This window comes from Myodes glareolus, chromosome 5 (assembly GCF_982192425.1).
Source record: "Myodes glareolus chromosome 5, mMyoGla1.1, whole genome shotgun sequence".
In the NCBI taxonomy this organism is placed as follows: Eukaryota; Metazoa; Chordata; class Mammalia; order Rodentia; family Cricetidae; genus Myodes; species Myodes glareolus.
Window position 1 is genome coordinate 34,358,774 of NC_142030.1, and position 12,060 is coordinate 34,370,833.

General features: G+C 44.9%; 1 protein-coding gene across 8 annotated transcripts in view; it reads right to left on the bottom strand.

The window, feature by feature from the left end:
• Window positions 1–12,060, bottom strand: part of Wdfy4 (WDFY family member 4) — a 236,893-nt gene that overhangs the window by 105,067 nt on the left and 119,766 nt on the right. For all 8 annotated transcript variants that reach the window (XM_087906241.1, XM_087906246.1, XM_087906242.1 and 5 more), the window contains one exon: window positions 10,623–10,759. In XM_087906241.1, the coding sequence (XP_087762367.1) occupies window positions 10,623–10,759 (137 nt within the window). The remainder of the gene's footprint in view (window positions 1–10,622; window positions 10,760–12,060) is intronic.

Consider the following 12,060-nt stretch of genomic DNA (forward strand, 5'->3'; position numbering starts at 1 on the left):
CTAAATATTCAGGACAGCACTGGCTGCTACCTGGGGACCCAGCTGAGTTTTCTGAGGGACACACACACACACACACACACACACACACACACACAAGCCTACCTATAGGACATTCACCAAAACTGTCTACCTGGCACTCTTGAGACCCACACCAGGGCTTACTAGTAGGTGCCCATTATTGATCCACACCCGGTCTCCAAATTACATGGTCAGCAGCCAGCTTCCTTCTCCCTTCGTCTGGGTCCTCACAGCGGCAGCCATTGTGGGAAAAAGAATGTATAAGCAAGAGCTCCCCTGATCGGGACCTTGGGCCTACTCCAGAGCCTTAGAGAGGAGCACAGCATAGTATTTTCCCAACATGGACATTACACTCTTCTGAGGAGAGTAAACAAGACTGAGGCGAAACAGCCCAGGGTCATAGTCAGTCTAGACAAGGTTTAGTTGGCTGTCAGAGGTAACAGTGCTCTTTGAGCGCGGGAAAGAGGATTGGCCGACAGAAGGAGAAGGCTCCAAGTAGGACCTTCGAATGCCCACGGGGAGAGATGGAAGCGAGTGAATGATTACAAGGGGAGGGTCCAGCAGGAGCGAGGACCTGGAGGATTTAAGATGAACTTGGAAATGGGAGAAAAACCAGCTACACAGGAGTTCCTATCCAGCGGTTTCGGATCTGAAACTGATCCAGACGTCACGGGACCTGATGATGGGTGTTAGCCACTACAGGACAACCCTTGGATGTGATCTTTAAAAGGTCACAGAAGGGGAGTGAAGGTAAGCTGGGGCAGGGCTAAGCTGCTAGGCAGGGTCTGTCCACTGTATTCTTCCTGTTTGCCTAATCTCAGGTCTCGGCCCCCATCTGGGTAGAAGCACAGACAGTGGATGAGACGTTAATGTGTGAACTTTCCAACCTCTCGGCTCACAATGGGCCCAGACCCAAGCTGGACTTGAGACTTTATAGATTTTATATTTATGGTCCTAACTCCTCAGAAACCACTTCTTCTATTATGTTTCCTAAGCTCTTTTCTTTATTGAATGCATCTTCATCTAAATGTATCATAAATGATTTGGAGAGTGGGTCAAAACCTACATACGTAAAATTATCTCTGGTATTTGAGTCATTCCAAGCTGGCACCTGGCCCCTAGGTAGAACGGTCATAACTGCCTGCTGCTTTGCATCTGGAGGGGCCTTCTTTCTCCCACCAACCTGCCTTCAGACCCTCTTTCTCCTGTAGGACTCAGGTTGAGTTTTTCCTAACTGTGCTTAGGCCTGAGTTCTCCTTTAAAAAATCTCTTACCATGCCACAGTGATTTTACCTACCCTAACAGGAGGGCCACCACTGTGAGGGAACTATGCTTTTTTCTTTTTAGCATCCCCCAGCCTTGACCAGGCATCTGAGGCACAGTAGGACATCAATGACTGTGTGTTGGATGCTGGAGGAAGGACAGTGAATGGAGAAGGCCAGTGACAGCTACAGGTGGATGAAGATGGACACATAGAAGCAAAAATACAGAAAAAAGTACATCCCTCTCTGACTCTGAGGAACCTGGGATGATGCTTGACAGTTGGCTCCTATCACCCTCCTCCTGGTATAAACCTCCATCTGATGTCCACATTCAGCCAAAGGGGTTTGTCCATGTCCTCCAACATGAAGTCATTGTCACCCTAGTTCCTCTACTGCTCTTTGTTCTTACCCCACTGCCACTCTCCTGAGAAGCCTTCCAGAACACTCTAACTGGGAGTTTCTCCTCTGTTTATTTTAGTCTATTGCTAGCTTCTAAAAAATTTACTCCATTTGTCTTTTAGTCTGTCTCCCCGCAGAGAGAAGGTGCCTCTCTGTTTTACTCTATTGCCCCCGTCTGTAGACCATGTCTCCAATGTTAAAGTCTATGAATCAAAATTGGTCCAATCCAAGCTTGTCCACTTGCATTGTTCCTTTTGCTTAAAGTTCTCAGCCAGTGCCTTAATGCTCTGTTAGGGTAGGACTAGATGGTAAACTGGTACCCAGAGGTCCTTGGGTCTCATGCTCAGCCCACTCGAAGGTTTTATTATGCTCTCTGCATACTCTATGTTCAACCTCTCCTCTTTTCTTTGTCAGGCCAACGAGCCAAGTTTTCACCCACCCCCATCAACCACGGCAAAGCAAAGACATTTCCTGAACTTCCCGTTCTGAGACTTTGAAAGACTTTTTTAATTAATCAAAATGGTTTCTCATAATAGATGGGTCCCAGGGCGAGAACGCGGCTGTAACTCACGCGACAGGCGCCCCAGCGGCCGGGCTGCTAGCGGGGCGCCTAGCGGGTTGTGAATGGCAGCAACGCCTCAGGAGGGCCCCAGCCTGATTCTCCACTCCACGACCATCTGCCGTTCTATCATTTATATAGTTGGGGACACTTCTGTCTTTGGGAACAATAAAGCAATTTTTTTTGCTTTGATGAATATATTAAAGTTTTTAAAATTTGAATTTAGAGAAGTCAATAAAAATGTATGTTGCCCACTCCAAAATTTCTATCTAAAAATTGAAAGCATTTCCTGGGATGAGGTCACTTAGCCCCAAATATAACTCCAGCTTTTAGGTTATAAGGTTACTAGGATGTCCTTGGGCAAACAGTACCTCAGAGAGATCCTTAGTAATGATTAGCCTCTCAAGGATCATATTCAGGTTTCAAAAGGATTTGAGCTAAAATTGTAAGACGAAATGATTTCAAGTGTTTTGATTTACAAAACTATAGTACACTGAGCCTTTTTTTTTAATGTCTGACAATTGTCTGCTGTGATTTTTCTTATATGCTGTCTAACCAGAAAGTAGCCACACTACAAGGCCTGCTTCAATTAGGGAGCGTGGGGTTCTTCTCTACAGTCTTAGCAATGCCAGTCACACACTGCTAAATTGCACATGATAGTATGTGCATGAACTCAAAAGTATCCGGAGTTGAGTTATAGACTTGAGCCTTAAGACCCTTGAACTCTTATTCCTTTATGACAGCCATCAGGGACAATTAGCTCGACCGTGTGATAAAATAATTCACTGCAGAAGGAAAAGAATCCGTAACTAACCAAGGGTGTGGTTCTAGCTAGCCTTTTTCAGACTAGACACCTCTGCTTCGGTAGAAGTCTTTGAAGATCTGAGCATCTTTCTCTGGGGACTTTCCCAAGGATGATTTAGAAACGATACATCCTTCAGTATGCAGTGGTGACCCCAGGTAGAGAATGTGCCACTGATTCACAAGCCCTGCATGACCTCTGTGCCCGATCCTGAATGGCTTTGCACTCTTGCCCCATCCCCGCAAACATACACCCTATTCTGTGTAAGGCTGAACGATCAAAAGGCTGGTCAAAGAGGCAACGTCTTGCAGAGTACATGAAGTCCCATGACTGTCATTCTGACTAAAGATACAGACCAGACAAGGGTGAGCACAACCAGGTGTGAAAAGCACGGCAAGCCACTGTGATTAGGCAAGCTATGTCATACTGATTATTGAGGGGGTGAGCTTCACAAGCTTAAGTTATGAATGAAACAGGCTATATTAAGAGGAGTTCCAAGGATGGATCAAGAGAAAAATCATGGTGTAGAGAACTGTAGTGGGTAGGTAAGGTGGACGCTTGCTGCAAATCAGCTTGGCACTCTCTGACCTTGGCTGCAGATTCCTTGCTCAGTTTTGGATCTGGCTGGCTAGCCCATGTCTGCATAATGAATGAGCTAAGGGGATTCCAGTTTTAATGGATATATAAGAGGAAGCCACCCTTCATTAAGTGGGTGCAAGCACCACATAGATCACAGGTTTCTGCGGAATTCAGGGAAACAGACTACCATCTCTTCTCTGTGGAGCCCCTGCCTGGATGCTTTGATCACCCTGGCCAGCCACCTCAGGGCCACTGTCATTCAATGCGCATTTAATGAAGCCATCAACACTGGAAAACAAGCCACTCTGTGTTTCAACCATCAGGTATTTGTCTGTTCCCTCAGTGATGGGCAGTCAGTGGGTGGTTCTGTGGTTTTTATTTGCAGCCTCGAACAACAAGACAGTCTCTGACCCATGTTCTCTGCCTTCATTTGAAATCTCCCTAAACCTAAGAGACCTGAATCCCGCTAACCACCACTGGAGCCATGGTCCAAGAATAGGCTGACGTAGTTTGATACCAGAATGAGAGACTACATCATGGAGGCAGGCGTCTTCAACAGAACCCTCAAATGACCCATAAATTCATGTATAAAGACGCCAAGGAGGGCACCATGTACTTAGGGCCGTGTGCTCTATTAGGAGATAGACATAAACTCTAATCTGGACTCTACCAATGCTGAAAGCTTTGGCACTTCGGGGGAAGAGGTTTCTTTCATGGGGAGCTTGGGACACCCTTGTGATTCCGAGTGGTCTTAATCAAAGGATGCAAGTGATTTTAGTCCCCTTTGGGCTCCTCTTAGTTCTCGCATTGCACCAGAAGCCACAGACTAGCCAAGAAAACATGAGAATGTCAACTTGGAAGCAAGGACCACTGGACCACAGGTTTGAGAAGTGCAGTCTCTCTTTCCTGGGTAGAGAGAGGAACAATCGCACCCTGCTGTCCTCAGCACACTAGTTAGATTCCACAAACATAGCTGACAGAAAGGATGCATTAAAAATAGGATACAAAAATGGCTCAGAAATTAAAAGCATTAGCTGCTTATACAGAGGGCCTGAGCTCGGTTCCCAGCACCTACACTGGGCAGCTAACAACCACCCGCAACTACAGCTCCAGGGGATTTGACACCCTCTCCTGGCTTCCATAGCCTCCTGTACATTCATGTTGTACTTACAGACATATATACATTCAGGCACATAAAAGAAAAGAAAAATAGATCTTTTAAAATGTTTGCTCTAAAATGTCTTTAAAAGGTAAGCTTGATGAGAAAACTTAAAATATGAATTATGGACATTTTCAAGAAAAGAATCAGTTGTGATTTTTTTTACATGAAGAGCACAATAAGCAAATACTTTAAATAAAGTGATCAAACAGGAAAAAACATTGCAATGTACAACAACAAATCTGTCAATTCAAAGCCGAGTGTCGTAGTGTGCAGTCCTTGCTGTAATTCAAATACAGAACAGCACAATGGCAAGCTTAATACTCACTGCTAATAGCAAAATGATCCTTTTTATTGAAGATGAAGAAAAAATAAAACAATGTTGCTCTAAGCAGTTTTGAAATGAATATCTGATTCAAAACTTCCCCTGTGCATATAATTGCATGCTAATTTACATTTTAATTACTTCCTAAGAAATCAAAGCATTTGTTGACAGTAGAACATAATGTCAACTTCACGGTGCACTGTTGGTGGATGCTTAATGAACTTAATTAGATAATTAGTGATGTTAATTATCCTTCTATTATGAAGATAAAGATGTCTCACAAATGATGTACTCAGTGAAGAAACATCATTAAAGGCCTCCGTGTTTGCTTTTGTTCATTTACACCTAGTTTTCAAATTCCTGTAACTGGCTTATGATAAACGGTGACAAGTAAAACTTGCTAAAATTGGAGGGGGGGGCAGTCACTGCCTTCCTTCAGCCTGCTGTTAATCGTCCCCAGGATTCTGGGTGACGACATGGTGATGAGACCGCTGTTGTTTTTGCCCAATGTCTGCTGTATGAAACTACAGCTACACACATGCAAAGAAATGTTAGAGTAAAACAACATGTATGGCATAGGTCTGTAAAACCATAATGGAATGGCAACATCCCCATGGTCTAATAGCACTATAGTCACCCCAACGTACATGGGTGGTGGTGCTGAGGTTGACAAGCCTGAGCGGCCAACCTTTACCAGCTCAGCACTGGCACCTGCAAGCTCCTTGATACTAGTCACGGGCAGCGTAACTAACTGTGTCTCTAAAGTGCTATGCTCTACTCCATCTCCTGCAGACAGTGTGCTGGGCTGCGCCGGCAACGATCTGCTGTGTGCCGTTCATCGAAGGAAGAAGTTACCATTTCAGCACAGGGTGAGCTTATTCTGTTGTCTATTCGGTCTGGGATGTGCTTCTTCGACTCTTGTTCTTTCCCGAGAGTTCAAATTCCTACAGTTCCTCTATTTTATCACAAGGTGTACACCTTTTACGCATTCATGCACACACACACTCACATACACACACATATTTTGAAACCATGCCCATGGCCACTGGACAATTATCAAATATTAATCTCACCCTCAAATCAATAAATTCCTTCCATTTCTTTGTTCAAGAGAGCAGTCTGACCACTTCTGGTCAGTTCCAAGCCCCTTTGGTTCAAGTCCCCATAAATTAGACTTCCTTGTCCTGGTCCTAAGATGATGTGGTCTCATTTGAACTGTATCCATGCCAGGGGGTCTTGCCATCTGGCCCATCACAATTTAAAAAACCAAGATCCCATTTACAAGGTCTTGCAATAGAGCTTACACAACTAAAATTTTAAAACACATTTTTTTCCAAATGTGTTTAGCACATTTTCTTTGCAGATGACTTTTATTCCTTAACAGACAGCCCTATTTAATTGCTTGCTCTCACGATTTCTCTCCTTACAACCAAGTTTTGCAATAATTCCTTAGAAAGTCTGTATGTTCAGGTTGTGAGTGGCTATTTCTGGTTTCCAATACCCCACACACCTCGTCTTGTGGACACAGTGTGACTCTTCTGCCTGCCAGCGAGAACATGTCCCGAAGACCACCCCTCTCTCTAGACCCTCTGCACCTCTGTTTTAGAAGTTCTTATGCATTTTAATTTTCTCCCAATTTTAGACTACCTACCCCAACATCTCTTAAAGTCATATTTGGGTACTATGGAAGTCCTTTCTTGCCCACAAACAGTAAACTGCATTTGCTCTATGCTTATGTAATAACATTCAGTGTGGCGACCTTGTGGGCTTTAAATGCTCTGAGCTCTTCATTAGCTCTTTGGCATCTCCTACTCCGGCTCTTTACAACAGGACATCTGAGAACTCCGGCTCACATGGCAACTGTCTTTTCACTTCCTCCGCTCTTACTCTCCACACCATTACACATTTCTCCTTCTTTTCAAAGCTCATTCTTGTTGTCTTTGAAAATCTAGTCCAACCCTTGGACGCTCATGATCAGAAATCTTCTATCAGGCTTGAACTCTGAGGATTGCCCCAGAGTGCTTTCTCTCCCAACTATGGAGGAGCCAAGGCATTAAACTCGAAGGTGGCACTGTCACCAGCAGACTGCATTCCTCGCTCAGGCTCTGCCTGAGCAATAGCATCCTCAGCCCCTCATCGGGAGAGCATTAGTGTAAGCATGACAGCAAGGAACCCATGGTCAGCTCCCTTACACCGTCCAGTTCCATACACTTGCTATCTCTTCCACAGTTACTCTTTTAGCTTTATGATTTCTTTAAGGAGACGATAAACATGTAGGGGATGTGAGAGTGGCAGGCAGGAGAAAAGGCTGAGCAGGTACCGGAAATTCTTGACGTGAAGAATTGATAGTAGAGACTCATTTCATTGTTTACTTCTGTGAATGTTTGGAATTTTCCACACAGAGGTGAGGAATAAAGTGCTTAGAGCATATAGTCACAAGCGTCACTTCCTTTGCCAAAGACATTAGCAAGAGCGCCCTTCAATGGAGCCGCCACCTAGTTGGGGTCTGCATTTTGTTCTTGGCCGCGTGTGTGCAGTATATGCTCAGGGACAGAGCTTATAGGAGATGGGCTATGAATGGCAGATCCACAGCCACGTTCTCACATAAGTGCCTTGCCCTAAGATATCCAAGGCCCTCTGCATGGCTCCTGATGGTGTTTATGGTGATATTGATGCAACCGGTATATGTGGCCAAGGACAAACTTTACAGGACTCTTGAGGCACTTGGAGCAAAATCAAATATTCTTCTGGTCTTGGCATGGCAGAAGTCCAAGTGCTGCCCCCCAAGCTTATCTTGAGTATTTTAGCTACTCCAGTGAAGACTTCACACAGCCTTTCTTCCTCTCCATAAGGGTTGCTTCACTTTTATTCTATGGTATTGAAAACAGCAACTAAAAGTATGAGCAGCTGTGTCGCATTGGAAATGTGGTAGACACGGGCTCTTCAGCACAAGCACTCTGGCTTTGATGGGATACTAGCAGTGGAAGGTCTCCTTCCTGCAGTGGGGCCAATGGATGCTGACCCAGGATGCTGAGCACAGGTGTAGAGCATGTGTGTGGCTTCCCACGACAAGTGGGGGGACATCCAGCTCATCTCTACTCAACAAGACATAGGCTGGTGGATGCATGCATTCAGATGAGCTCCCATTTCAAGGACACCACCCCCAGCCACGCCTTCTGACTCATCCACTTCCTTGCCAACAGATGCTTCTAAGCTTTACTCCCTCCTCCCACATCCCAGGCTGTCCCTCTTCTCAGAATCATTTCTTCTGGCCTTGCTGGACTTCTGCCTTTACTCGTCCCAGCCTTGGGTAGAAGAATTTTCCTGTATTCTTTGATGCTGGATACTCCAACCACTGTTGCTACAGCCCTATCCACCTAAACAATGGGACACCTCTTGGACACTCTCTTGCCTCAGAACTATCACCCATTACCTAACCTGTACATGAACAAGACTCCACCACATGCCCCTATTCAATCTTGCATTTATGGATACATTGAGAACAGTCATGTGGTCCTTATCTGGTGCTAATTCTTATCTTGGCCCTGCCAGTACTCTTGGACTTGTCCTGCCTAGCAGCCCTGACCTACACCATTTTCCAAACCTCTCCTCTTCTTGCCTCCACCCTAAAGTAACTTCTCTTGCATGAGCTCCCAGTGTCTCCCAGGGTCCAGACCCCTATTCTGTTTGCCAGTGCTGTTCTTTCCAGGCATGTCCGTAGAAGGTGATATGCTTTGCATTTTTGGAATAACTTTAAATCTGTAGATTAACTGTGGGGACAATACAGAGTATCGATGTCTACCTGGCCCTCACCTGATTTTCCATGACATAAGCCAATACTATATGTCATGATAATGTTCACATGCCAAAAAAGAATGGTGTTTGATTACTGTTATGGTTTGAACACAAATTGCCTCTGCCCCCATGGGCTCATTGCATCAAGCACTTGGTCCTCAGCTGGAGGCATTATTTTAGGAAGTCTTTAGAAACTTAGGAGGTGAGGCCTATCTGAACAGCTCTTCCCTACCACATTTTCTTGTCTACCACAGTGTTCTGCCTAAGCTCATGGACCAAGTCACCATGTCCTGAATCCTCGGAAACTACCAAGCAAAACAAATCCTTCTTATACAAGGTGGAAAGGCAACTTCTCAGCCTGTTCTGAAATAAGGGCCTCTGAAATCACATGGGCAAGAAAGCAACATCCTCTGCTATGGAGAAAAATGGCTGGCTAGTGTCACCCAAGATTCTCCAAGCAGACAGCAGACATGGTAAAATGGCTTCCGAAGCACCCTGAGCTGGCTTTTGGAGACCCTAGGAGAGTCCAAGTCCCCAGCCCCCATCCAGTTCTTCAGGTTTTCACCATGTCAGCCAACGTCGCAATTTGATCCCAGAAGGAACAGTGATGGGGCCAGGGGAAAGAAGAAAGAAATAACATCTATCAAAATAAGTGACATCAATCAAATCGGCCTTGACTCAAAGTTCAGCTTCCCTGTCAGGAAGAGTACATATTCTTGTGAAGAGGAAAAGAAGTCAAGAAATGAGGAAGCCCACCTCACATGTCTCACTCCCAGGAACAATTTATCAGCGCTATAGAGCTGTCAGCCCTGACATGATAAGGCGTAACACCGAATGAATAATGCTTCCTCCAGTACCAACTCCTTTAATTACAAGCCTCTTCTTTCCAGAAGAGAGACAGAAGATGCGAAAACACCAATTTCATGCACTCGTGCCTGAATAATGTCTCCATGCTGCTTTTTCCAGATGGCGACCTCCTCACTGGAGGGACTAATGATGTGGGCATATTTAGGGAAAAACCAATAACGGAGTCTTTAACCTTCAACAACAAAAAGCGTGTTATACAAAATGTTCCTTGGGATACATTAGAAAATATCAATTACATTGCTCACTGAGGTGTAATCAGCTGTAATAATCAAAATTAATTTTTAAAAATAATTAAACAGACCCCAGGGCAAATAGTTGATGCTCTTATCTTATGACATCACAGTGTACATATGTACCTGAGAACGGTGCCTTCTGGTAACGACAAAGACAGCTCGTGGAATGAGTGATGGATGTGGGGTGTGAAGGCTGCTGAGTTTCAATGCAGTGTGAAATCAGGAGCCTTCTACTCCCTCCTTCCAGAACCATCTATGCCCATTCTTTAGTAACCTCATCTGTGGCTGGTTCTGTGCCCATTCCAACTGGGTGACCAGTATAGGAAAGTCTAGCTGGTTCTAAAAATTAAAACAGGTTTGCCTTGTTTCAAAAATGGATTTTTTTTTTTTAAATGCAGGTTCCAAGAACACCTGTTCTTGGTACTGAAAAGTAACCCAGATCCATTTCCAGTTAATGTCAGCCCCTGACCTGGTTTTTCTATACACAGTCCCAACTGGAAAGCCACATACACACCCTCAAACACTCAGAGATCGTAGAATTTGATTACAAGTGGCAGACAGCAGAGTGGAGATACCACAACCAGGCTTGGAGATGCCTGAGATGTCTCCCCCGACAAGGCTCACCTCTGCTCTGCATTCGGGGTCCTTCGCCTGGCGCCCCGGCATCAGTCTCATGGCTGAGGACAGACTCCCACTCCACGAAGTCACTTTGCTATGGTATGTGACACTTGAGCGACTGGCTAGTGACTTCTTCTCAGATGCTGTGGGAGGAAACAGATTTTAGAGTTGAAGTAGAAGGGAAGCGCACACACCGGTTCCACATCTGGCTTGACTGTCCCCCTAGGGCCTGGATGCTGCCCGCCTGCCGCCAAAGAGAAGCAGCCACGCTGTGGGCACACACTGCCATCTTCTGATGTTCATTACGCTAAGAAATGGATGTGGCCTGTGGGGCCCCTAGACCTGCTCCAAACTCCTAGCTCCACAGCTTGTTGGTGTCTAGTGAGACATAGAACATATGGTGACCTCCCAGAGTTACTGAACCTCAGTGTTCTCGTCATGAAATAGGGACAGGAGAACCCAGGCCCACTGTGTGTCATGAGGATAAACAAAAATAATGCGTTTAAAGGACCTGGAACATTTTAAGTGTTCAGTACATGACTGCTAGGCAAAGAGAGCCTCAGAGTCAATCTCAGCATTGTATCACTTTATATCTTCATGGGTATATGTGTCTTCTTTTATTGCACTTCTTTTTGGCATACAGTCTGATACTGTGACTCCAAACTGCATGCACATGTATTGCTGCAGCTTGAGTATGCTCCCTTCATGCTGCAGTATTGTCATCACTACGATGCTAGGGAGATTTGGAGAAGTGGCAAAGTCATGGGGCTTTGTCCTTGCAGATGGATTGATGCCTTATGAAAGGGCTGCAGAAAATGGGCTCAAGCTCTCTCTGTCCTTCTGTCCTTTCTGCTAGGTAAAGATACAACAGCTCAAACACACCTTGGTGGATATTGCACAAAGGCCTGACTTATTAAAGCCAAAGACTTTGGCAGACAGTGAATCTCATCTACCCAGACCTTGAACTTCTTGACTTTTAGAACTCTAAGAAATAGAATTTCTGTTATTCATAAACTGTTCAACTTATGCTTTTATTCAAGCAGAACAAATGGACTAAGATAGACATATTCACGCATATTTTTCGAACCATTTTGGAAGGCCAGTTAGACAAGGGCTCTGGACCTCTGGATGTAAGGCGATTGACATGCAAACAGCTAAGGTTTGAGATGGCATAACTTTGTGGGGTTGAAAGACTTTGAAGCAGCATATGAATTTTGAAGAAGTCATCTCAAAACCTCCCCCAAAGCAAAACTAAAATCTCATTGCTGAACTGTTAAGGAAAACATTTAATTACTGTCATGTTCTTGTCTTGTCACTTCAAGAGTGACAGGACAAAGCCTGAAACTCAAGACTGATGTGTAACTTGGAGCAAAGATTTAGAGCTGAGAGGTGATCATCAGGGTCAAACCTAGTGCTACAATCTCCCAAGTCTTAGCCAGAGCCA